Source organism: Myxozyma melibiosi (assembly GCF_037950935.1).
Source record: "Myxozyma melibiosi strain Phaff 52-87 chromosome Unknown BZA70scaffold_4, whole genome shotgun sequence".
Lineage (NCBI taxonomy): Eukaryota > Fungi > Ascomycota > Lipomycetes > Lipomycetales > Lipomycetaceae > Myxozyma > Myxozyma melibiosi.
The window spans coordinates 398,713-422,934 of record NW_027042918.1 but is presented as its reverse complement, the minus strand read 5'-3'; the positions used below and the strand labels follow the sequence as shown (position 1 = coordinate 422,934).

The window sequence follows — 24,222 nt, the reverse complement described above, 5'->3', positions numbered from 1 at the left end:
TTCGCACCCTCATGCGCAGTACGTCCTCTCTTCTTCTTCTATCTTGATTCTGTCGTGTGGTCTGGTCGTTATATGCCATCCATCACCCTTCCATCACGCCGCTTCGATCAACCGACTGACTAACCCCCCCTCCTTCTCTCATCATAGTTCCCTTAATCGGCATAAATACCGTGGTTATAATCTACGAGCTGCTACTAGGCTAATCCCTTCTCTCTCTCACATCGTCACCTCCTTCCTCATTCAATCCGTTCATCAACTCTGCAGTCACACTCTGGAAGATGAGATGAGATGAGACGAGACGGTTTCAGCACGGCTTGCGGGTGACTTCGTTTTGCTTTTGCGGGCAATTGTATATTACTATCATTATTACTGTATCTATTGGAACAATTGAAGGCCTGGTTTTGCGTTGAATGAATGTTTCGCGTTGAATGAATGAACTGTTTGCGGTATATACAAGTTATCCTCCCTACGTAATCGTCTATCTCATCCCCTTCAGATAACACCCCTCTACTTTCTCAAGCAGGATCTACTAATCATCATAAGATTATTAAATTGTCATTGCTAGAACTACACAAAACAAAAAAACACAAAAGAAGTCGTATACACAATCGTATACCATATACATATACAATATACCATCAAATCCATCATCATCAACATATATATATATAACAATAATGCCCTCCGACAGCTTCTGATATACCATAATAGAAAAACACTTTTTACTTCCCTCCCCATCATTCTTCTGATTCCCCGCCCCAACTGCACCTTCTGCCGCCAAACATTTTATACAAAAAACCGCATGCATGCCCGATTAATACAAAGTGTACATAAACCAACAAAGGAAAATGAAAACCCAATACAAAAACTTTTGCACCAGACACCCGGATCTTCTTTCAAAAATACATCGTTCTTTGCATATTCATGACTGCAGAAATGCAAGGACGGGGAGGGGGAAGCAAAAAAGAAAAAAGAGAGGACAAGAGAAAGGAGAAGTATAGAAGAAATAAAAGAATTTTTTTTTTCTCTGAAACTCGCTCTCTGCTCGAATCAACTTTTTTTTCCACAAGAGTAGAAAAAGTAAGAACCTTTCCTCTCTGTAAAACAATAATAAGCAATATAACAAAAACGCTAGCAAGACTACATATGTTTGGAAAAATCATATAAATCCACTGACTGAACGAAATTGTTGAAATCATCGCTTACATGTACGGAATCCACATGATATATCCATCAGTTCACAATTAACGATAAAGTGTTGAAACATCGTAAATCATAATTATATTTTTTTCAAACACACCATTTAGGCGTACTTGGCACGGAACTCCTTCGCGGCGTCAACCATGTTCTGGAGCGACGCACGAGTCTCGGTCCAGCCACGGGTCTTGAGACCGCAGTCAGGGTTGATCCACAGGTTCTCCTTGGGGTAGACCTTGAGAATCTCGTTGATGCGCTGGACAAACTCCTCCTTGGGGGGAACACGAGGGGAGTGGATGTCAAACAGACCGAGACCAATGTGGTTGGGGTACTCGGAGAACTCCTGGATGTAGTTGGGGTCATCCTTCTTCGAGAACTCAATTGACACAACGTCAGCGTCAAGGGCCTTGATGTGGTTGGGGTCAAGGTCAGAGTAGCAGAAGTGCGAGTGGATCTGAGTCTTGTCCTCAACACCCGAGGTCGCGAGACGGAAGGACTCAACAGCCCACTTGACGTAGTCGTCACGCTCGGCACCAGCGCGGAGGGGAAGTCCCTCACGGATAGCGGGCTCGTCGACCTGGATGACGTAGACACCGGCGGCCTCGAGGTCCTGGACCTCATCAAGAAGAGCAAGAGCGAGCTGCTGGGCCTGGATCTTGTTCGGGATGTCGTCACGGGGGAACGACCATCTGAGGCAGGTGACGGGACCAGTAAGCATACCCTTCATGGGCTTCTTGGTGATCGACTGGGCGTACTTGGACTCCTTGACAGTGATCGGGCCAGGGCGCGAGACATCACCAACAATGATAGGGGGACGAACGTAACGCGAACCGTACGACTGAACCCAGCCGTTGGAGGTGAAGACGTATCCGTTGAACTTCTCACCAAAGTACTGGACCATGTCGTTACGCTCGGGCTCACCGTGGACGAGAACGTCGAGGCCAACCTCCTCCTGGAACTTGACGACGGAGGCAATCTCCTTCTCGATGAACTTCTCGTACTCCTCAGCCGAGATCTCACCCTTGGTGAACTTGTTACGGATGATACGGATGTCCTTGGTCTGGGGGAACGAACCGATGGTGGTGGTAGGGAAGAGAGGGATGTCGAGATGGGCCTTCTGGGCTGCAAGACGGACAGCGAAGGGCGACTTGCGGGTGATCATCGAATCGGTGATCTTGGACACACGCTCGCGGACAGCGGGGTCGTTGGTGATCGAGGACGACTCACGGGCAGAGATGCTGGCAGCGTTGGCAGCAAGGACATCAGCAACAGAGTCGGCACCCTCGGTGATGGCCTTGGCGATGACGACAACCTCGGAGAGCTTCTCGGTAGCGAAAGCGAACCAGTCCTTGATCTCAGCAGAGATCTTCTTCTCGTTGGCGAGAGTGACAGGGGTGTGGAGAAGCGACGACGAGGTGGCGACGATGACACGCTCGGCACCGACCTTCTCGATGGCAGACTTGACAAAGTCAATGGCCTTGGCCAAGTTGCACTTCCAGATGTTACGGCCGTTGACGATACCGACGGAGAGGATCTGGGTCTCGGAGAGAGCGGCGACAACGTCGTCGAGCTGCTCGGGAACACGGACAAAGTCGGCGTGGAAACCAGCGACGGGGAGACCCTTGATGGCCTCGATGTTGGGTCTGACATCACCGAAGTAGGTGGTCAGGAAGAGCTTGGGAGCGGTCTCGGAGACAAGGAACTCGTAAGCCTTCTTGTAAGCGGCCTGGACCTCGGTGGGGAGGTCGAGGACGAGGACGGGCTCGTCGATCTGGACGGTGTCGGCACCGGCCTCCTTGAGCTTGGCAAGGAGCTCGGCGTAGACGGGGAGGAGCTGGTCGAGGAGGGTGATGGGCTCGAGGTCGAGGTTGTCCTTGTCAGCCTTTCCGAGGAAGAGGTAAGAGACAGGTCCAACGAGGACGGGGCGAGTGTGGATGCCAAGGGCCTTAGCCTCGAGGAACTCGTCGATGGGCTTGGAGCCGTTCAGCTTGAACTCGACGTTCTTGGAGAAAGTAGGACGGACGTAGTGGTAGTTCGAGTCGAACCACTTGACCATCTCCTGTAGGATGAGAAAGGGACTGTGTGAGCTTCTTGCGCACGTACCAAACAAGGGAACAAGCAGATAAGAGATAGACTTACTGTGGCAGGGACATCGACAGCGGGGGCGGAGTCGGTGGCAGGGCGCTGGAGACCACGGCCCATGGCGAAGAAGGTGTCGATGGGCGCGAGCTCGTACTTTGAGTAGCGCTCGGGGATGACGTTGAAGAGAAGGGAGTGGTCGAGGACATGGTCGTAGAACGAGAAGTCGTTCGAGGGGATGATGTCGACACCGGCCTCCTTCTGGAGCTTCCAGTTCTTCTCTCTGAGCTCCTTTCCGACCTTGAAGAGCTCCTCGACGGTAGCCTTGCCGGACCAGTAGGCCTCGGTGGTCTTCTTGAGCTCACGGAAGGGTCCTACGCGCGGGCGGAGGAGGTTAGCAGGGGCAATTGCAATTGCGAGACAGAAAAGAAGACAAACATACCGATACGGGGGAAACCAAGGACAGCTGACTGAACCATTTTGTATGAATGTGTAGATTGAGTAAGGGAATAAGTCAAAAAGCTGGCTTATGGGGAAGGAGAGAAAGGAGGAGGAGGAAGAGCAGCGGGCCAAAGTTATAATTTTCTCTCTGAAAAATTTTTGGAGGAGAAAAACCCTAATCTGCGCCCGGGGAGTACAAAACTCTAAATTCCGAATACGGAGCGGGCTCGGCTCTTCTGCGCTAAGCCCGATTTGGGAGACAGTAAACAGTATTCGTGCAATCACGTCAGGCCACGCTAGCCCGTTTTGAGCGCGACCCTCTGCCCACTCGTGCGCGCACATGGACCATCGACCTGATCGGGCAATAAAATGCTGGTGAGTATTCAAGATATTCAACATTATAACATATCCAAGATATTAGTTATTCAACAATGACTATAAATGATTATCAAAATGTAAAACGCCAGCCATCCATATACTGCACCCTCATCTCTTTATCTCCTCATTCCAGCTGATGCCCTCCTTGATCGCAGTATCTCCAACCACCGCAATAAACCGTCCATTAGGCGCCCCAACTCGCGGCTCTACCAAGCAACTCCGTCGGTACAGCATATGCTGATCCTTCTGGTACATCTCGTGCACGCGCGCAATCTCAACATCCAGCCACTCCTGGATCTCCGGCACTTCCTGGAAACGATACGGCACCTGGAACCGTTGCAGGTCCGCAATAATCTTCGTCGACCGCACATGCTTGTCGAAATTGATCACCGGCGACGCATCTTCGGTGTCTGGGTGGAATATCCGGTAGTCGGAATTGCCTTCGTCGGCAAACGTCAGATCGGTCAGGTAGACCCCCAGGTATGGAAGACACGGCACAATCTGCTTGCGTAGCAGCGTTCTGTACGACGCGTAGTTTTTCTCGTACACAATAATGCTCTTCAGCTCGGCAAACAAGGCATGATACCGCGGCGGCAGCAGCTCCCATGTCTTTTTCAGTCGCAGAATCACAGAGCTCTGGAGCGCACACGTCACCGCCATCAGGCAGTTGTAGTTCTTCAGCTCGAGACACTTCTCGGCCACTCTGATCCAGTGACGGATGACGTTCATGCGGAACTTGAGCGGCACGTCGCCCGCCAGAATAGTCTCGCCAATGTAGTTGGCCAGATCGGTGGATAACGACGACATAGCCTTGACATTAACCGCGATACTCTTGCCCGACTTCTTTGCAAATTCCTGGCCCAGCAACTCTTCAGGCGTGATCTGGCAAAACAGCCTCGACTCCTTGATCGTAATCTGCCGCGCAAACTCAAGCGGATCAAAGTCCAGAATCGAAGGAGGCGGTCCCCCTCCGTGGACGTTCTTGGCAAGGATAGCAAGGTGCAGCTTATTCACGATCGGCGTCGGCACGCTCGACGAATCTGGAAGTAGAATCGCTAACGAGGTGTTGATCCCCAGTTTCGACATCGACCGCGGAACAAGAGGATTCACTATATCGACAACCATCTGCGAGAGCTCCAGCAATCGCCGGTACGCAAACGGTAGCTGCGTCTTGAGCGAGCCGTTGGCAAAATCGACAATGATAGGCAGCGCCTCGTTATCTGTCTCCTTCCGCCAGTGACTCTCCATCCATCCCTTGAACGCATTGTAAACCCGAAGTTGCGCAGCCAGTAGATTTGGTTCGTCTGGCGACAGCGATGCAAACCGATGAACCAGCGCCTGCGCAAGCGCAACCGGCGTCGTAAACAATCTAAAGGTGAGGAAAAACGAAGAAACAAACAGGACGTCGGGGGTTGCGTCGTTCGCCGTCAAATGCTTCACAAGCGCCTCGATTGAGCCGCCCTGGACTTGTCCGTCAGAGTTGTAGATTATCCGATCCTGCAGAGGCGTGCGCTTCACGCGGTGTTCGTTTTCCGAAGAAAGCGCAGCACGCTTCTCAGCTTCGGCTAGTGCTAAAGCCGACATCGCCAAAGTCGGGTCTTCGTCGCACACTCGCCCGACGGCAGATGCAGGCCCTCGGTTTGACCGCTGAAGGTTATCGGCATGCGATCTGATCTGGAAATTCAGATACTGACGCTCAACCTCGAGATCAAAATCCCCGACGCGGTCGATAACGTACTTTGATCTTCCAAGACAAGCACCTGCAGAACGCACACACTCTGTGACTGCAATACCTAGCGTCTGGGTCTCAATCAGCACTGCTTGCTGATCAGTCCCGGCACCCACGACGTCTCTCGCGGAAGCAACGAGCATCGTGATGCGCTGATACATCGTCTCCTTTGCTTCCTCAAGACTGTAGATCACCGGTGACGCATGCGCGCTGATCGTCTCGACCACAGCAAGAAACTCACGGGCGGCATGCACAGCCTGTCTGATAGCAACCAGCAGTTTCGCCGGCGACCGGCCATCGATCAAAGTTCTGTTGATAAACCCTCCCAGGCGCACGAGGAGGGCGTCGTACAAGAAATTAAGCCGCGCGAGGGCAGAAACTGGCTGGTACTCAAACACGTCTTCGGCAAACGACGAGCGCTTCGATTCTCGGTCATAGACCCTGACGTCGTCGTCCTTCTCAGAAGAAGCGTATTCGAGCGAGGGGAGGGAGTCGGAGTACCGCTTCGCGGCCTCCTTGGCATTGTAGATGGCGAGAAAATCTGCAGCGCTGACGACGATTTTGTGTGTGAGGGAGACCATCTCTGCGGTCAGGCTGTTGAACTCGATACTGGCTTTTTTCACGCACGAGATCATCACAGATACCTCGGTGAGCAAACGGCGGCGAGAGCGGCGGAGTTCCTGGGATTTTTGCAGGGCGGCGCCGTCGCGGGTTAGGCATCCAACCGAGTCCTGGTGAAGAAAAAAACCGTTAGACTTTTTGTCACACTTGCAGCGACCGGTGAAGATAGCAGGAGTTGAGTGAGATGAGAATAAAAATACGTACAAGCAAAGACCTTATGCCGGATACAAGGGTGGTAGCAGCGATTTGGAAATCACGGCTAGAGTCCATAGACGGACCAGTGAGGACGGTGAGCGCGGCAGCGAGCAGTGGTCTGATTTGAAGAGTGTCGTAAGGCACGCAGTAGTTGGACGGCACCCAACCGCGTCGGCCAGAAGAAAGCGAGGTTCCATCGCCCCAGCCAGAAAAGTGGAAGGAGTGTAGGAGTATGATTTCGCCAGCTTCGAAGGCGAGACAGCCGTCGGCGGCGGACGAGAAGGTGGAAGAGGAGGTAGAGGACGGGTCGAAAGGGTGGGTTGCGCGGAGGAAAGGGTGGAACGCGTAGACGGGAGTTGCGGAGTAGGCGGAAGACGCGTCGGAGGAGGAGGTCGACATAGCGTAGTGGAGGTGGACGCGGAGACCGAAGGGGGAGAAGGGTGATGAGGGGTGGCGGAGGCAGCTAGCGGGAGACGCGAGGCATAGACGCGGGAGGGAGGTTGAGATGGAGATGCAGATGGAGATGAAGATGCAGATGCAGATAGAGATAAAGAAGAAGCAGCAGGTGGCAACAAAGACAAAGACAAAGACGGTGGCGGCAGAACAATATCTGGAACAGCAGCAGAGGAGGAGTAAAGTCGAGATAGGTCGGAAGGTGGTGGTGAGCAGGTCAGTGCGGGGCGTGCAAAGACCGGGACCAAAGTAAAATTAAATTGTTTTTATTTTTTCGATTTTTTGAATTCTGGTTGTGCGCTCTGCTCGCTCGCTTATCACCTGCTCCTGCTCTTATCACCGCCTTCCGACCTATCTCGACTGTACTCCTCCTGCTGCTGCTTGTTGCTGCTTGGTGAAGTCTACGCTGTGCCAGGAGTGTGTGCCTGTAGTGTAAACCACCAGTCTCGGCTGTTGGCTGCCAGGGGGCCTTCTGCATCGCTGCTGCCGACCCCTTCCTTCGTCTGCCTGCCAGCCCTGGCGCCCTCCCGCAGCCTTGGACCGATACCAAACTCTTTCTTCCTCGACCTGCAAACCTAGCGCTGGCTAACGCTGGCTAACTGCCTGCGTCCTGTCTTAGACTCATCCCTTGCTTTTCCACCCCGTTCGTCGTCGCAGATGCCGTGTGCTCAGCCTGTCTCACGTCCTTCCTCCGTGTCTTTGCCATCCATCCAACCCTCCTCCATCGTCTGTGCGGTCTCGCCGGCCCTGTCGTCCCAGTCATGTGGGTGATCCGTGTGTTCTGTCGATCACCTCGCCACCGTTGCATGGCGCCACAGACACCTCCTTCCTTACCAAAGCTGATGTCAGTTTTACTCCTGGCCTTACGCCGGTCGGGTACCTCCCGGTGGCTGGCCAGGGCTCCCGATCCTCTCTAACCTAGCCTCGTGCCCTTACCCGATACCCTTCGAAAATCATCGCCTCCTCGCTAAGCGTCCTTATTCCTGGTATCTAAAATATCGTCCTTCTATCTCAGATCTCCTTCTATCTCAGATCTCCTTCTTTCTCATAGATCTCGGTGATTCTCATCATCCATAGCCATGGTTGCCTGACCGTTAAGTAATAGCCACAATTCTGTCACATATATACAAAACTTTACAACAGTCTCCACCGTTGGCCGTTAGCTCGTTTTCACTAGCTCTCAAAAACCGACCTCCGCACGTATATCCACACCCGGTCCTGCACCAGCACAACCTGCTTCCACCACTCCTCCGTCTCCCAAAACCTAGGCCCGAGCGCGACCCACGGCGCCTGCATCGCCGCAAACGCCTTCACGCTGCCCTTGAACGCCCACTCGCGCGCGGTGCCAAACGCCGGGTACGGTTCTGGGAATTGCTTGTCAAACGTCACCATCACCGACACGTCCGGCGCAACGTCCCGCAGCTCATATTCGTCCTCTGTTCTGTCATACTCGATGTCCTCGCGCGTGAACGTAAACAGCGTCGCGCCAGACATGCACGTCGGAATATCGAGATGCACAGTCAGGTTTCCCAGACCGGACTGCTCCAACCCGCCATGCATCGCCATCACAGCATGTCCACCGGGATAATTCGCCGACGAAATCGCAAGCATTCCCACCGCCAGCATCAGCGTCGCCGCAACCGAAATCACCAGCATCAGCGTCGTGCCCAAGTAAACGTATCCCTTCCGCATCCGATTGCTAATCCAGCTCGCGCCCAACGCAACCGTCAACGTCAGCACCGGAACCGCATACACGATAAACCGCCATTCCTTGTGGGGCTGCGCCGAGTACAGCGCGATAAACACCAGATACGGCCCAACGGTCATCCCAATCCGGCGCGCTTCGAAAAACAGACCGACGGCAAACAATGGCACCGCGGCCGGGTTCAAAAGCAGTTTGGGGACGTGGTTGCAGAAATAGGCGTACCATGGCTGCGTGCCCCAGGCTACTGCCTTGCCCAGCACCGCGTTGAAATAAAATCCGTAGGCCTCGGGCAGGATCGGGAATTTCCAAAACACGGTATCTGTAGCAATCGAAAGCGTCATCCCCAACAGCCCGCCCTCAATACCAGCGAGAACTAAATGATACACCGATATCCGCCTTTGCACTAGAGCCGACAGCGCAAGCGGCGCGATCAACAGCAGCAACTCTGATCGAAACACGACCGTCGTGAACGCCATCACTGCAATTGTCCGCCGCGGCCGATTCGTGATCCAGTAACCAGCAGCAACCATCGTCAGCGGGAACGCAAACATGTTTGGCAGCGTCCGCGACGCGTAGTATGTTATGTGGAACTGCGAGTACTGGAACGTAGCAAACCAGAACGCGGTGGTCTTGCCAAACACGCGTCTGATGCAGCCGCGAAAGTAAACCACAGAATACCAATTGATCAGTCCCAGCACGCCACGGGCTATTAGTTGGAGATCGAACTTTGACCGTAGAGGAACGAGGAGCTGTAATGGCTTCGTGATCGCGGCTACTACCAAGGCCCCGAGAAATGTTCGTGGGACAACGCCTGGGAATTCACGGTGATCGTACTACAGCAGTCTTATTAGCATTCACCTCATATTCTTCATATAGCAAAAGCAATTAGACGATACCGAATCGATATCAGATCCATGGAACAGCATATCGTGGATCGCATGCAAATTGAACGACTCTTCGACCTTCGTGAACGGCGACACATACAAGTGCGCCATCACCAAGACCAAAAAAAGCCAGTCCAGAGAGTCCATCGTAGTCCTTACAGTCCCATCCAGGTTCTGATTGCGTCCGTCAGGCAATTGATCGCAATCAACAAACCTGCGCGTCTGGCTTCCTGTTCAGCTCTGCTGGGTTGACACGTCTCCGGAAAGTGCGTCGAAGGGTTTCGTACTCAACTTCAGCAGCTCTAATTAACGTTTCGCGACTACGATTAGATTAGCCGGCATCCTCCTCCACCTCTGCTGTCGTCTGACCAGCCTACATTGCAATTGCACAGAGACCAGCCTGAAAACACAAGAACGTCTCAAAATGTCATACGGATTCACTTTTGATGATATCAAGGACCTGTCCGGTAAGGTCGCCATCGTTACAGGGTACGTCCGCCATTGCCGAGCTTCATTCACATGCTTCCCTCCGCCTTAACACCAACTTACTCTCTCTTCTCCCCCCACAGCGGCAACTCCGGTCTAGGCGAAGTAATTGCCCGCGAACTTGCCCGCAAGCACGCAAAGGTCTACATTGCAGCGCGGTCGCCCGCCCGCGCGGAGCAAGCGATCGCGCGCATCAAAGCCGCGCTAAGCGACGTCGACGGACTCGACGACAACCTGCTCTTTCTCGAGCTTGATCTCGAGACAATGAAGGGCTCTGTGGCGGCCGCAAAGTTTTTCATGAAGCTTGAGAGTCGGCTGGATATTTTGGTGGCTAATGCTGGGTTGGGTGCTACTGTGCGCGAGTTTTGCTGCGTTTGTCTTGTACATGTCACATGCTAATTACTTTGCCATTTAGAAATCCGAGCTGACACCAGATGGATACGAACGCAACTTTGGAGTAAGATCCACAGGATAATTGAGGCATCAACTTTGAACTAACACGTCTACAGGTAAACCACCTCGGTCATTTTGCATTCATCACCACTCTCCTCCCACTGATTGAGAAAACCGCAACCGAGCACCCGGAGTCCGACATCCGGATCGTCCTGCAATCCTCGACGATCCACTACCGAGCCACAAAGATCGACTACTCCGACGTCACCAAGACATACAAGTCCTCTTGGTCTGCCCTGACCCTTCAGGAAATGATGGGCCGCTACGCGCGGTCCAAACTCGCAAACGTGTACTTGTCGCGCGAACTCTCGGAGCGGCTGAAGGATTACAAGAATATCTACGTGAACGCGTGCCATCCGGGCCTGGTGTACACCCACATCTTTGACCTCTCGACCTCGCCTTTGCCGTCATGGATGCAGTATATCGGCTCCAGGCACGCCTGGCTGTGCGGCGTCCCGCTCGACGACGGCGTCAAAACCGCGCTGTTCCTTGCAACCGACAAGCGCGTGGTCACAGAGAATATCAAAAAGGTGTTTATGTACCCCGGACCGCAGACCCCTCTGGCGGGATTTTTCTACTGTAGCAGCGTGTTCCCGAAGCCTTTGAATAGCATTGGCTCGGACGATGAGGAGGCGAGGAAGTTGTGGGAGTTTTCGGAGCAGGCGCTGGCCAAGGCTACTGCGTCGTAGGCTATTTTTGTTGAAGTCTCTTTTGGTTTGGGTGTTTTGGAATGATTTGATTAGTGGTTGAGAAACTATTTGATTAAAAAAATTGATTAATGGTTGAGAAACTATTTGATTAAAAAATAGTTTAATTTCGTTATTGTACAAAGGCTACCTGCGCTTAAACTGCTTCTGCAGAAACTCCAACATCTTCGGCACATATATCTTGACATACTCCAAATCCAACAAATGGATCTCACTCCTAAGCATCTCCAACAAGTCGTCCAATTTCAGATTTAGCTCAATCAGCGTACTGCTCTTTCCCTTGTAATGCAGCCCGATCGTAAAACTCCCCGGCATGGACGAATGCACCATAAAGTACAGATTGCGCACGCGCTGCTCGGGCACGTTGTAGACTGCAATCACGCCTTCTTTTTGCATCGCTTGCGTGGTGAATTTATAGGGGCCCAGTAACTGGCTTTTTTGCGTCTTGCTAGACTTGCCGTGTAAGTCGAGCAGTCCCCCGCCGCGGCGATCGGCCAGCGTCGACTTTTGCGCGCCGGACTGCAGGCGCACGTTTGTCAGATATGAGTTGTATGACGCGAGCTGGCCCTTGAGGTACACGTTATGTTCGGAGATTGTGGCAAGCACAGACTCGAGGCTGGAGATATCGCTGGCGACTTTCTCGCGCAGCGAACCCAGCTGCGCTAGTTCGTCCTCGATCTCGGACGAAAGCGTGACAATCATGTCTTCGAAAAGCTGCCATGAGCGCGCGCGTACTTCGTAATCTATCTGGTCCTCCTCGTCTTGTGAGGTTTTGGGCGAGCGCGCTTCTTCCCGGATGATTGTCTCGTAGTGTATAAATAGATCTTCAGACAGAGAAAGTAGTCGCAATCCCTTCAATCCTATAGACTGATCCGACGGATCCGAAGCAGCGAACTGCGCTATGAGCTTTAGGTCCAGCGGTCGGTGTGCGATTGCATGACTATCAGGCACAGATCTCAAGATTTGGACGACGACGGATTTTGCCTCGGTCAGAAGCAAATCTATTGCTGTGATATCGAGTTTCTGACCCTGCTCTTCAATCTCTGACTGGAAGCGAGAAAACAGAGGCAGTGCGATCGTGATGTTATCCTTCCGCGGAAGCACCGGCGGCGCTTGTCCCAAATCCCTCAGAATCACATTCAACCGTGACCGCTTGTCCGAGCTGAGCGCGTGGCTGTGTTTTTCTAAGAGTTGGTGCATACTCAGGATCTCGTTGATGGTAATCGACAGCTCGAGGTTTGTTTTCGAAAGCGCCACGTAGCTGTCAAACTCGAGCGACTCGTGGAAATCCGGAACTTCGCAGAGGTCGTTGAGGAACTTGTTCATCTGTGCTTTGTTGTCGTCCACAAACCCAGCAAATGACAGCATATACGGCTCCTTTGCGTACGCGGGATCGTTCGCGAGCGCCTGCAGAATCTTGGCTACCAGGATGAGCGTCCGCCGAGGCCGCTCTCCCGGCTGTCGTTCGACAAGCATGTATGAATGGGGACTGACTATCGCGGGGTTAATAAACCTCAGGAAGAAAAACGCGCCAATCAAGGAGCACACCGCAGATTCTTCGGTGGCTGGGTATCGCCGCCGCGTGAGCGCTCTAATTTGCTTGCAGATCCAGCGGATTCCGTAGGGTACCAGGTGCAGGCTGCTTGTGATCTTTGCAAAGAATGAGCCGGTTATTTTTTGCACAAGCTCAACCCGTGGACGCATAATCTCCCGCACGCGCTCGTTCGCGGCGGCAACTTCGGAGGACACCACGCGAGGGATGCCGACTGCCGACAGGTCTCCGTGCGCGGCTTGCAGCGCGTCTTGAAAGACCTCGTCGTATATTTTCAGCGGGTTGATTTCAAGGTTGACGTCGGCGTGATCGTTGACGTAGTTGATTTGGTCAGCTAGTGCTGATTTCAGATAGCTCTGGCCCGGGCCGCGGCGGGTGTAGGTAGTCATCAAGCGAGAAACTGGTGTGTTTGCCCGCAGCAGCGACGAAAATTCCGTGGTGCTTTCGAACTGGTATGCTAAAACTGATTGGAACATTGAAAGCAGGAGATTCTCTTCCCGCTGCTCGTACTGGTTGCCATAGATTGTAAACATCACAGTCTGTAGAAAGGAATCCATTTCGGACATTGAGAGGAGGGTGCATAGGGTGGCGATGTACTGTGGTTCGGTTTGGAGGATGAAAAACAAGTTGCTGTAGAAATCCAGTTTGCGGCGGTCAGGCAGACTGCCTTCACGAGCCTCATTTGTGATGCCTATGGGTTCAGACTATCGAAACAGCGCAGAGGAACAAGTCAGTGGAAAGGCAACAAAAACGCATAGTATGTCATAGAGACGTAGAAGATAGAGCGAGGCATACCTCTTCAGATGCTAGTTTGTTTTCAATCAAAAGCGCGATTCGCGAGTCCAGATTCCGCACATCCCGTTCAAGTAGAAAGTTTTCTTTTGACTGAGCCGATATCTTTGCCTTCAACTCACGAAGTCTGGCCTGCGCGCGCGCCAGATCGTCGTCGATATCGGAGTCATCGACGGAGGCGGTCAGTGAGATTGAATAAGCAGCGGCAGAGTGTCTGCTTGAGCGGTGTTGTGTCTGGCCGCTGCCGTATCTGGAAGTCGGCCGGCTGGCGACGGAGGGGACGGGAGAGTGGACGGGAGATGAGGCATGTTGGGCCGCAGTAGCCATGGTCTCCGGAGCCAAAGCAACGACGGAGCGAAGGGCAGAGGAGTAGTCGGAACAAGAGATACAGGAAGAAGAGAAAGAGTAAGAGGAGGAAGGGAGATGGAGGAGAAGCAGGGTGGGCAATAGGGGCCGGACGAGGTAGGATCACGAGGCTGCGAGGAAGATGATGCAGGTGCTGCAGCTTCCGAAATTCAAAACACATTGGGCTCGCTCTGCTTTAAGCGATCATTTTCGGAGAATCGATTTTCCGCATAAACTTTGTTCCTGAGCACGTGGTCGGTGATGTAGGGGGGTTGAATATCAACCATTTTTTTAGCTAGAGATTAGAGAAGTAGTGAGCTGTACTGGCTGAGAGTAATTCGAGGAAATTGAGGAGATGAGTCTGGTAGATTATTTTGGGGTCGGCGATGGTTGGTCTGGCAGGTTCGGGGAGTTGTGGGGCTATATCAAAGCGCCAGAACTCGAAAACCTAGCACGGTCAAGGCTTTTTGAGATAAGAAAAGACATTGGATAATTGAAATTAATATTTTATAATTAGGGAAAGGCAGTGGATGCAACTGTTCTGGGGCTTGAAATATAAATAAGGCAGATTGTGGGGTTCGAACTAAGACGAGAGAATTCAAAGTTGGATAAAGTGCGAGATCTTGCAGGAGCACTTGCAAGTAGCAGGTTGAGTCGAGTCACCGCCGCAGATTGCTATTTTTTAGTTACCTGAACACACAAAGAGGAGGTTTTTTGGGCACGAACAGACACACGAGAAACGAACAGACTTAGCTAGAGAGGATATTGAACAAGAGGAGAATATTTTTGATGACGATTTAGAGAGAATACTGCGAACTGCCGAGAAAAGTTGATTGAGAGGACGAAAGACCCACTCTGTGACTTTGAGGTTCTGAGTGCGTACGGTGGGTGGGTGACTACGATGAGTGATGAGGTCATTGAGTTGACCTGGGAGAATACAGATTATATTTACTGATAATGAATAATTAAGAAATAAAGAAAGAAAGAGGAAGAAAGCTATGGATCTTTCCAGCTACAAACAGACTGCCGACGGCAAGTTAATTGACAGAGCAAAGTAGAGTAGGTAACCGATAAGCTCATATACACTGACGAATGGAGACGAATAAAGCGAACCAACCAATCTCTAGTCTACGCTATTCACTGCATGACCCTTGCACTCTCGCTCGACCGTCAGCGGATGGGATCCGCTAGTTTAATCTGCAGACAGCAGTTGTTGACGAGAAAGGAGGCGGCGAAGCAGTCGGTCGTCAGGAGGAGGACTGTCGGGCCGATGCCGGTGTCGGGGCAGTTGCTACGTCAGTGATAGAACACAGAGACAGAACAGGGCAGATAACCAAGACAATGAACGACCGAAGCAGCGTTCGAGAACTCAGACAGCTCCTCGTTCTGGTTAATTGGACGGCAGACGGGTACGCTGAGGCCGAACGATAGTCAGAGGAAGTTAGCCTGGGTGGTTAATGAAACCCAAGAGGGATTTCAGTTCTGCGCTGCACCTTCTTCTTCTTCTTCTGCTTCTTCTTCTTCTATATATCTCTTCTATATATATTCTATATATTCTCTATATTTTTTCTCTTTTTCTTTATATCCTCTCTATTCTCCCCATCACACCGATCGATCGGCAGCCATAACTACGGCACAGTTTGAGTTTGATTCGAGGTGAGCCCAGGTTACAGTCTCGCCCTAAACCTGATCTTCCAGCACCCGTCCGCCGCTCTGCCTTTTCTTCTTCAACCTCTCCTAATCCCCTCCCCGGCTCTTCACCAAACCGCCCTCGGTTTCTGGACATTGATCTTCTATGTGCCGTGCTCTGCTGTGCTTATAGGCCTCGTCTTGCTTTTTTTCTTCTTTGATCCGACTCTGCTCGCTGCGCAATCGGTCAATCCGGGTCACGACTTCCCAGACTCGTCCTGCGACCCACTGAGATAGGTGAGCACTCGATTGTAACTTCTTCCCCATCCCACCCGCTTCATCACCGCCTCCGCCACCGCTACCTCCGAGAAACACCGATCGCAGCATACCGATCTGTTTCCAGCTCGCTGATCTACCGTCCGCTTGCTCTCTCATGCGCTCTCTCGTTCTTTTATTCATCCAAGTAACACCTTCTTTCCAGCAGACTTTGCCTCGGTGCTTAGACCCCTTCCTCACCCGCTGCTCATAACTTTGCCCTCTCGGTCTACCTCCACTTCGCAATGGCGTCCAAGAATGATCAAGACCTACTCGAGAATCGCGACAGAATGATACGTGAGAGTGAGTACGCCCGTCCGTCAGGACAACCCCTCCTTCTCCTCCTCCCCACTTTTTCACGGCAAGGCTCAGACCTTCCTTTTCGGGGTCCTGTCTTCGTTAATTCTTGCTGTTCTTCTGGTAATCAGCGTCAATTACAACGCCGAACGCCGCACTTCTTTTTTTCTACCCACTTTCTCTCCCTCTCTACTATTTACTAACCGCCCTTGTTCTCCAGTGGCGAGCTATATCTCGAGCAGCAGCAATAGCAGCTCTGGTAACGAAGATGGTTACCACAGAGAACTAGCCCAGTCGTCGCACATCGTCAAGATGAACGAGTGGAACGTAAGTGATCCTGATCTAATCTGCTTTTCTTTGTGCAAATCTAACCCGGCTCTCTAGTCATGGTGCAAAGACGTTCGTGATTTCTCAGACGGTACCGCAATCAGCGAAGACAAGATCTGCCTGTTTCTTCGGGAATTCGTGCTTTCGCGTATTCAAAGCCAGCTCAACGTTGCCCAGCAAAACCAGCAGGCCCAGCAGCAGGCTCAGCAGCAGCAACAGCAGGCTCAGCAGCAGCAGTCTGCCAGCGGGATCAATGGCCCGACTGCACAGGAGGACGCCAGCTCGGAATTGAATCCTGCAGTCGAAATCTATGCGACCCTGAAGTCGTACGTGTCGGTACTTATCGATCAATACAAGTACCAGCGCGACCGCGGCTTCAACTCAAACCCTCCTCCGCTTGGCCTGGTATTGAAAGCCTTTCTGCAAAAGTACCATGCTGCCGCACTCGTGGCTCAGCGACAACGCAAGGGACAACTCAATGGCAACGGCAACGGAAACAGTAACGGTCTGAGCTCATATCGTCCCCATATCAACTCTGCTGGCGGTCAGCAGCCGTCTACACCAACAAGTCATCAGCGGCCAGTCTCCCGTGGCAGCGGTCGCCATCTCCATCGGCAGCACCGAAGGAGTTCAAGGATGCTGGATGTTGATTACGGATACTCCGTTCCTGGGTTGAGTCCGGATATATCTGACTCAGAATTCGACTCGTACTCGGACGACGGAGCCGGAGCAGCTGAGTCTTCCGTCCGAGGCGGGAGCAGAGGACTGAATGCCAGTGCGCAGTCGATTATTGAGTCCATCATGCAGTCGAACTCAATTATAATGCGGGACAACCTGCAGTTTGTAATCAACCTGCAGAGCGAGAAGCTGTCAAAGCAGATTGAGAGCGAAAGTAACGAGATCAGAGCGATAATTGATCGGCAAAACCGGGATATTACGCATCTTTGCAATATGGTGGAGAAGATCGCTGCGTGGGCGGGTACGCATGCTACAGCTGAGTTGGCGTCCGATATCGTGCCATATCGAGAAATCTCAAATTTGACGGCAAGCGCGCAGAAACACGTCGCTGCTGCAGCGGCCGCGGCGCAGCAAGCTTCAGCAGTAAGGCAGCAGCACGAACACGGACGCGCGGTATCTCCGTCTACGGCTTCCAGTGCCACCCCTCCCGCGCAGCACATCACGCAGCCGATGTTGGTCTCGTCTAGTGTCGCGCAGCAGGCAGCCTTTGCGCTTGCTGCCGGACCGAGTCCTTCCGCGCCGACGAATCAACGGGATAGCTACAATGCGGCGGATGAGTCGGTGATTGATGAGTCTGCGGATATGTACGCCGCGTCGCGCGCGCAGGCGGCCGACGTGAATCTGTATAAGGTGGCGGCTGTCGCTGCTGCTGCTGCTCATCAGCAGAGACAAAGTCAACAACAGCAGCAGACTCAACAACAACAGCAGCAACAACAAAATCAACAAAAGCAGCAGCAACAACAGCAACAACAGACGCAGCAAAGAAGTAGCGTGCTTCAAGGATCCCATTCAGCTCAGCATATCCCCCTCTCGCAAGGGTCTCCCGTCAACGGTCCTCCTTCCCCCGACCTCAGACGCCAGAACAAAGCGCCAACGCATGCCCAGCAACACCATCTACAGCACCAGCACGAAGCAAATCCATACATGATGACCGTGCAAGGCTCATCCACACCCGTTAGTCCCAACGGCGCCTCCAACGGCATCGACCAGCTCGTTGTGCCCCGATACCGAATGTCACGCGATGTCACGACGGTGCCCGAGCTATGGCAAGAATGGACGATCGGCCTTAACGGCGGTCCCAAAGTGCGCGAGCTCGAAGAGAAGTTTGGAACCAGGTGGCGCAGTAGCAGCGCTGAGCGCAAATTCTTCTGTCTACGGAAAGTGATTCTTGACTATATCCATCGGATTGGCGAGATGCAAGGGATATCGTTGGAGGAGGCGGTGTTGCAGGTTGAAGCGATACGGAAGCAGCACGGGTTTAACTCTCTTCAGAGGCTTTCTGATTTCTTAAAGAAGCAGCGGGTAAAATAGAAGTTTTTTGTTTTCGTACTTTCCATTTTCATCTATTTATCTACATCTCTATCATTTCGTTTTATTTCTGTTACTGGATGCATATGTTGGCATATTAGCAGTCTCTTTTTTCCATTTTTTCACCATTTCATGTTTTTGTTTTTGTTTTTGTTTTTGTTTTTGTTTTTGTTTTTGTTCTTGTTTTCTTTTTTTGTTTTTTGGGTCGTCTTGTGGTCTTTCTTCCGCTTCGCCATTTCGTATGATTGATTCAAAATGTTTTAAAGTCATGATTTGCACAGGTTTTTGTTTTTTGGCACATCAAGCATCGCATATCATAAAATTCTCTTGTTCTATTTGTCAGGTGTTTGTCTTCTATATAAAAATAACAAGTTCTCTGATTCTCTTTCCCCCGCAATGACAGGCAATCTCTCTCTTTTGGTTGCCCTCCTTTTGTAGCTCAATCTGTGAGGTCTTTGTTGAGTGCCGATCTGGGTAATTTCTAGACTGGAGCGGGTTACAACTCCCCATCGGGTAAGGGTTTAACAGTAATAGCTACTCTGAGGAGAGAGAGAGGGAGCACTTAGGAGGTTTGGTTTAGCAGATTAATTGGTAATTTGATTAACAGAAAAATTTATGCGCCCGGCTGCCTTTGAATGGGTGCGATGTTGCGAGGTGAGGTGAGGTGAAGTAAGCTACGGTTTAAATGATTTTCTGTTTTATTCTTAGGTGTGCGCGGGGAGGGCTTTATTTAGAGAGTCGAGAGGCGCGGAGAGATCGGCTTGGAATTTGCCATCTCGGCGACATCATCGTGCAGTTCCCTACTCTCACTCTATCTATTTGTCCACATGTTCTAGTATATCGTTAAAACTGTCCAAATAATCTCAAGGCGTGGTGTGAACGCAGTCCAATCCGCTAGCACGCATCAATCCATCGCGAGCTAATCAAAAGCTCTAGCACTCAATCACCGCTGTTTCGTGACCTGATAAAACCTAGGCGCCGCTTCCAGCAGCCAATCTCGGTCGATCTTTGTGACCCCGTTAATGTACGTTTTCTTGCCCATCTTTACAATCTGCGAAAAGACGACCCACTCAGCCGAGCGAGAAAACATAACCGACGTCGGATGGATCCAGACTGTGCTCTTTCCGTCCGTGCTGCTACTGCTGCTGCCGTTGTCGCCGCTCAGCAATCGCAGAGATCCATCTGGTTGCATCTTGGCCGCGTTGGGGAAGTAGCCGCTTACGATGCACTTCACCACCGTTTCCGGGCTAACTGCCGCTGCCGAAGACGGGATACTGACCCCCAACTTTGTCAGATACCGCGCGAGCTGTGCGCGAATGCTAACCGCCTGCACGAGCGCCTTATAATTCAGAAACCTCTCGTGCGCCCATTTCGACGACTGCTTGCCCCGTAGCGTGAATGCTTGATAGACGTTGAAGTACGAGAGGAGGTCGCCTTCCGCGACGATGAATTTCGCGTGCTGCTCCTGTGCTGCGCGGCGGTTGTTTTCGGGGTAGTAGAATATGTTGTCGACGGACATCATTGCGGCGATGGTTAGCATTTGGTTTACGCAGCCGAAGTTTTGTGCTTGCAGGAGCTATTAGGAGAGATAGACCATTAGCAAGGTAATTCAAGCATAGTACTGGAAAACAAAAAACAAACTTACAATCTTCCCGAGCATGGGATCAAGCGGAAGCTCAGCTAACCGCTCCCCCAGCGGCTTCGTTAACTTTGCATAATCATCCAGCGCTCCCAGATTAAACAGCAGCTCGAGTGCGTCCACAACAAGCTCCACCGGCGGCGGCGACAGCATATCCAGTCTCGCCAGATTATCAATCCCAAGCGCCTTCAACTGCAGCAACGGGCCCGCGAGATTCGTCCGCTGCAACTCAGGCGGCGTGGTCTCCGCAAGCTGATCATAAGCCGCCTCTGTATACAACCGAAAACACTTGCCGTTCCGCGTCCGTCCCGCACGACCAGCGCGCTGCGTTGCCGACGCTTTCGACGCCGGCGTCACGACGAGCGAGTCCATTTTCAGCTCGGGATCATATGCCCGAAGCTTTACGAACCCGCAGTCGATCACGTAGACGATGCCGTCGATCGTCACGCTAGCTTCGGCTATGTTTGTCGAGATTATGATTTTTCGCGTGCCGTCTGGTGTAGGATCAAAGATCCGTTGCTGGTGTTCTTGTGAGAGGCCCGCGTAGAGCGGAAGGATGAGTAGCCGGGGTGCAGAGGCGGGGAGAGTATCTTGCCGATCATAGATGGCTTGGATCACTTGCGTAATCTCCTCGCGACCGGTTAAAAAGGCAAGAATGTCTCCTGCGGGTTCATTGGCGTGTATACTGAATATCGTCTCGATCGTCTTCTCGACGTAGTTCTCCGTCGGCTCGGTCAGATATAGCAGGTCAACAGGATGCATTCTCCCCTCTATACTTATGATCTTTGTTCCGCTTCCAAAAAAATTCACAAACTCATCGGCTTGTAACGTGGCGCTGGAGATAATGACCCGCAGGTCTCGCCGCCGCTTGATGATCTTCTTCAACACGCAAATCAAGATATCGGTATACGTGCTCCGCTCGTGCGCCTCGTCAATCATGATAACGCTGTACCGACTGAGTAGTGGATCGATCAGGATCTCGCGCAAAAGCATTCCATCGGTCATATATTTGATTCGCGTTTCCGGAGAGGTGACGTCTTCAAAGCGGATGGAATAGCCTACTGTTTCGCCTAGACGGCAGCCGATTTCGGTCGCTACTCGAGCTGCTACTGACGATGCGGCAAGTTTTCGTGGCTAAAAATATCAGTAAAGATTAGTTTTAGACCGGTAGTTTGACTAGAGTGTTGACATACTTGAGTGCAAGCGATCAATTTATCGTGATCTGTCCATCCCGCTTCGTAGAGATACTGTGTCATTTCTATAGTATAGGTCAGCAGCCGTATTATTCTCCGTCCTGTCGTCCTCAAAGAGAGTACTTACGAGTGCTCTTGCCGGATCCTGTATGCCCTATGAGAACAACAACCTGCGAGCTCTCAATCAAATAAAGCAGCGACTCGCCTATCATCAAATCAGCACACTATTCACACCCACACCCACCACGACCAAAGACGGGACTCACGATGAGCAAAAATCGGCAGCATCTCTCTCTGCATTTTCACAGATGCTCGTTTAAACTCGGGTGATACACTTGCAGTCCGGAGACCGGTGTATAGGCTGTCGTCGAGATCATCGTCGCTGCTGTCGATGTCGTCTTCGTCTCTCTTGCTGCTCGCGGGAGCGAACTCGACGCCGCTGAATCGGCTCATTCTGCTTAGCTGCCTTCTAAATACGTATTAATGGTAGTACCCAAAGTCCTTCCAAAGATACAGTAAACGAGTAGTTGATTAATAACTAGCTGGTGCTGATCGACAGCACTGGCGTGAGAGTGAGGAGCAGTCCTCGAAGAACGTAGAAGATAAGCCCTAAACCACAGATCAGAGGTTAAAGTTCAGACCCCTGGAAATATCAAAAGTTGGAGTTGGCGGGTTTGCTGTGAAGAAGAAATCTGGAAGCAGAAGAGAGTATGGGATGGGCGATAGAGAGCAAGGAAAATTAGAGGAAGGTATACGGCTGGAAGAGCCTGAGAATGGCTGCGCGGAGGATACCGACGATTTATCGTCGAAGATCAGGGCGCTGGAGATGGACGAGAGTCCGATTATCGAGTCGTTTGGGCAGGTGCTAGACAAAGTGCAAAATCTTTACAAGAAAGTGTCATCTGTGTATGACGGTCTGAATTCTCTGATTGAAGGCTCTTTTCATGATGGTGACTGTGATGATGGGAGGCCGGTTTGGACGCGAGGACCCAACTTTCTGAGGGCGTTTCGAAGTCAAGTCCGGAAGGAGCAGAGCGCTTTACAGGCTGTAAGTGTGCTTTCAGCGGCGACTGATTCATCTTTCTTGAGTTTCAAGTCTAACCTCATTATAGCTTTGGAAAGAAGTGAAATCATTGCCGACCCCCGAGCTCGAAGAACGTCTGCTGCATCGAATCCGGTCGACCAATTTGCCTCATCTAGAGGCCGTTTGGAACGTATTCGAGCACGGTGGTTATTCCGGTGTGGTTTCTCTCGGTTCGGGAATAAAGCCTGAAAGCAGTGGTGGGTATGCGGGTGATCTTACCGCTGCTTATGGAGAGAGCGTTGTGAAGATCTCGCGGGTGACTGTGTCGCAGTTGAAGCGGGAGATTGCTACGATTATGTTGGAGCTTGCCGATGACGAACAACAAATGTCGGTCGAGGAGATTGTGTCTATGACTGAGGTGTTTCGAGCGGTGGAAAAAGTGGTGTTGGATGTTAAAGGGAGCGAGTATTGTCACGATGCATTGGCAGACAGTGAGGGATTTCTTCCTAGATTATTGCGACCACAGAGATCAATGGAACGAGCGGTGACGCTGTTGGTTTACAACATCGGTGAGCAGGATTTGCTAGGTGTCGATGGAGAGATTGTGAGGAATTTTGTTTCCGTCATTTCATCTTCTCTCAAGATTGATGTCAGATTATTTGGAGATCATACTCTATCATTTGAAAATGACCGGTCTGCGAAGGAAATTATCGCGGCTATCATGAAAGAAGACCATCACCATTTTCTGACGCAAGTGCCGCCGATGCTCAATTTCGATGTCACAGGAGGATTCTGCCTGATTTCCGACATCACGAACCTGACTCCAGAAGAAGCTACCAGAAAACTAGACTGGCAACGCGACAACCCGCCCCCGTCTACGTCTGCGCCCGACGAGCTGTACCAAAAGTCCGCGAACGCGTTTCAATTTCTGAGAAATCAGATCGAAGCTGAAAGACAGCATCGCGTGCTGCATCATGTGTTGCGACCGCTTGTTGAAGGCGGTGAGAGAACTCTGATCTGCTCGCGCCAGGTGAGGCAGAAGTTGATTGATATGGCTGATAGAATGGGAAGCGCAGAGGAGAAGCGCCGAGCGCGACTGATTTTTCTAGATATAGACGCGCGGGATGGGTTTACGAGCAGTTGCGGGGAGTGGCTAGACAGCATACCAAAACTCCGGGTTATTGGTCCCGAAGTCGATCAAGAAAAGATATCTTCCCCAAACGAGGCATGGATTGAAGAAGGGGTTCTCAGGGTAGCACTGGACTATTCACGGCAGACGGAGAAGAGCGTTATGCATGTTACAGGGAATTTCAAGGTGGCCAAGCAGCTTGCGAAGAAGTTAGAGGGGTCGGGATGGCTTATTGTGAACTCACGAAGCTTGGCGGGAGGGTTCTGAGCGAATCGATACTGCATAGCATATACTGCATAGCATAACAGATACTCAATTGAATGGGGAACACCCCGACAGATACAGATATAGTCTTTTGATGACACTGATTCAAGACTGAGTGTCCAAGATCAGATAACGAAGCAAGGAGTCAGCCTGTCGACGTCGGTCACAGAAAGACTACAGGGAGGCGGTCTGGAGCGCTGTTCCGGCCAGGCCTTTGTAGACCGTCGCTGCGTCTCTTGAATAATTTACTACTTGTCCGCCGTAAGCACATCTGCAGCAAAACCAATTGGCTCACGGAAACAACGATCAACAGGCCAAACTCACGACAATAACGACGGCCAT

General features: G+C 51.7%; 8 protein-coding genes across 8 annotated transcripts; 3 read left to right on the top strand and 5 right to left on the bottom strand.

Moving 5' to 3' along the window:
- Positions 1–1,001: 1,001 nt before the first annotated feature.
- Positions 1,002–3,827, bottom strand: BZA70DRAFT_277141 (cobalamin-independent synthase). The gene is made up of 3 exons (XM_064912404.1): positions 3,719–3,827; positions 3,337–3,650; positions 1,002–3,256 (listed from the first exon to the last, which is right to left on the bottom strand). Exons 1-3 carry the CDS (start codon positions 3,753–3,755, stop codon positions 1,304–1,306), a joined length of 2,304 nt encoding a protein of 767 aa, XP_064768853.1. The 5' UTR covers positions 3,756–3,827; the 3' UTR covers positions 1,002–1,303.
- Positions 3,828–7,335, bottom strand: BZA70DRAFT_277140 (ras guanine nucleotide exchange factor domain-containing protein). Its single transcript, XM_064912403.1, has 2 exons — positions 6,650–7,335; positions 3,828–6,555 (listed from the first exon to the last, which is right to left on the bottom strand). Exons 1-2 carry the CDS (start codon positions 7,037–7,039, stop codon positions 4,204–4,206), a joined length of 2,742 nt encoding a protein of 913 aa, XP_064768852.1. The 5' UTR covers positions 7,040–7,335; the 3' UTR covers positions 3,828–4,203.
- A 748-nt stretch (positions 7,336–8,083) lies between these two features.
- BZA70DRAFT_142847 (Alg9-like mannosyltransferase family-domain-containing protein) lies at positions 8,084–10,015 on the bottom strand. Its single transcript, XM_064909644.1, has 2 exons — positions 9,695–10,015; positions 8,084–9,631 (listed from the first exon to the last, which is right to left on the bottom strand). Exons 1-2 carry the CDS (start codon positions 9,827–9,829, stop codon positions 8,267–8,269), a joined length of 1,500 nt encoding a protein of 499 aa, XP_064768851.1. The 5' UTR covers positions 9,830–10,015; the 3' UTR covers positions 8,084–8,266.
- A 91-nt stretch (positions 10,016–10,106) lies between these two features.
- Positions 10,107–11,310, top strand: BZA70DRAFT_266929 (uncharacterized protein; the record flags this gene model as incomplete). Its single annotated transcript, XM_064911064.1, has 4 exons — positions 10,107–10,171; positions 10,252–10,522; positions 10,584–10,625; positions 10,678–11,310. 4 exons carry the CDS (start codon positions 10,107–10,109, stop codon positions 11,308–11,310), a joined length of 1,011 nt encoding a protein of 336 aa, XP_064768850.1.
- A 72-nt stretch (positions 11,311–11,382) lies between these two features.
- BZA70DRAFT_143311 (putative ras GTPase-activating protein sar1) lies at positions 11,383–14,384 on the bottom strand. The gene is made up of 2 exons (XM_064909651.1): positions 13,676–14,384; positions 11,383–13,584 (listed from the first exon to the last, which is right to left on the bottom strand). Exons 1-2 carry the CDS (start codon positions 13,997–13,999, stop codon positions 11,455–11,457), a joined length of 2,454 nt encoding a protein of 817 aa, XP_064768849.1. The 5' UTR covers positions 14,000–14,384; the 3' UTR covers positions 11,383–11,454.
- A 3,950-nt stretch (positions 14,385–18,334) lies between these two features.
- BZA70DRAFT_237534 (transcriptional activator of glycolytic enzymes-domain-containing protein) lies at positions 18,335–18,634 on the top strand (the record flags this gene model as incomplete). Its single annotated transcript, XM_064910418.1, has 1 exon — positions 18,335–18,634. The coding sequence occupies one exon, from the start codon at positions 18,335–18,337 to the stop codon at positions 18,632–18,634; it is 300 nt and encodes a 99-aa protein (XP_064768848.1).
- Positions 18,635–19,526: 892 nt separating this feature from the next.
- Positions 19,527–22,110, bottom strand: BZA70DRAFT_143217 (helicase). Its single transcript, XM_064909649.1, has 5 exons — positions 21,730–22,110; positions 21,591–21,668; positions 21,464–21,528; positions 20,277–21,404; positions 19,527–20,207 (listed from the first exon to the last, which is right to left on the bottom strand). Exons 1-5 carry the CDS (start codon positions 21,914–21,916, stop codon positions 19,575–19,577), a joined length of 2,091 nt encoding a protein of 696 aa, XP_064768847.1. The 5' UTR covers positions 21,917–22,110; the 3' UTR covers positions 19,527–19,574.
- BZA70DRAFT_143168 (uncharacterized protein) lies at positions 22,048–24,053 on the top strand. Its single transcript, XM_064909647.1, has 2 exons — positions 22,048–22,511; positions 22,576–24,053. The coding sequence occupies exons 1-2, from the start codon at positions 22,179–22,181 to the stop codon at positions 23,881–23,883; spliced, it is 1,641 nt and encodes a 546-aa protein (XP_064768846.1). The 5' UTR covers positions 22,048–22,178; the 3' UTR covers positions 23,884–24,053.
- Positions 24,054–24,222: the final 169 nt, after the last annotated feature.

Excerpts from the sequence above, each read along its gene's own strand:
- BZA70DRAFT_277140 (XM_064912403.1), bottom strand. The coding sequence starts at position 7,039 with ATGTCGACCTCCTCCTCCGACGCGTCTTCCGCCTACTCCGCAACTCCC. Across the intron at positions 6,556-6,649 it reads CCGGCATAAGGTCTTTGCTT|GACTCGGTTGGATGCCTAAC; the intron begins GTACGTATTTTT and ends TTTCTTCACCAG.
- BZA70DRAFT_143217 (XM_064909649.1), bottom strand. The coding sequence starts at position 21,916 with ATGAGCCGATTCAGCGGCGTCGAGTTCGCTCCCGCGAGCAGCAAGAGA. Across the intron at positions 21,669-21,729 it reads GCTGCCGATTTTTGCTCATC|GCGAGTCGCTGCTTTATTTG; the intron begins GTGAGTCCCGTC and ends ATTTGATGATAG. Across the intron at positions 21,529-21,590 it reads AGGATCCGGCAAGAGCACTC|AAATGACACAGTATCTCTAC; the intron begins GTAAGTACTCTC and ends CCTATACTATAG.
- BZA70DRAFT_142847 (XM_064909644.1), bottom strand. The coding sequence starts at position 9,829 with ATGGACTCTCTGGACTGGCTTTTTTTGGTCTTGGTGATGGCGCACTTG. Across the intron at positions 9,632-9,694 it reads ATGGATCTGATATCGATTCG|TACGATCACCGTGAATTCCC; the intron begins GTATCGTCTAAT and ends AGACTGCTGTAG.
- BZA70DRAFT_143311 (XM_064909651.1), bottom strand. The coding sequence starts at position 13,999 with ATGGCTACTGCGGCCCAACATGCCTCATCTCCCGTCCACTCTCCCGTC. Across the intron at positions 13,585-13,675 it reads ACAAACTAGCATCTGAAGAG|TCTGAACCCATAGGCATCAC; the intron begins GTATGCCTCGCT and ends CTGTTTCGATAG.
- BZA70DRAFT_277141 (XM_064912404.1), bottom strand. The coding sequence starts at position 3,755 with ATGGTTCAGTCAGCTGTCCTTGGTTTCCCCCGTATCG. Across the intron at positions 3,651-3,718 it reads CCTTGGTTTCCCCCGTATCG|GACCCTTCCGTGAGCTCAAG; the intron begins GTATGTTTGTCT and ends GCCCGCGCGTAG. Across the intron at positions 3,257-3,336 it reads CTGTCGATGTCCCTGCCACA|GAGATGGTCAAGTGGTTCGA; the intron begins GTAAGTCTATCT and ends CTCATCCTACAG.
- BZA70DRAFT_143168 (XM_064909647.1), top strand. The coding sequence starts at position 22,179 with ATGGGCGATAGAGAGCAAGGAAAATTAGAGGAAGGTATACGGCTGGAA. Across the intron at positions 22,512-22,575 it reads AGCAGAGCGCTTTACAGGCT|CTTTGGAAAGAAGTGAAATC; the intron begins GTAAGTGTGCTT and ends ACCTCATTATAG.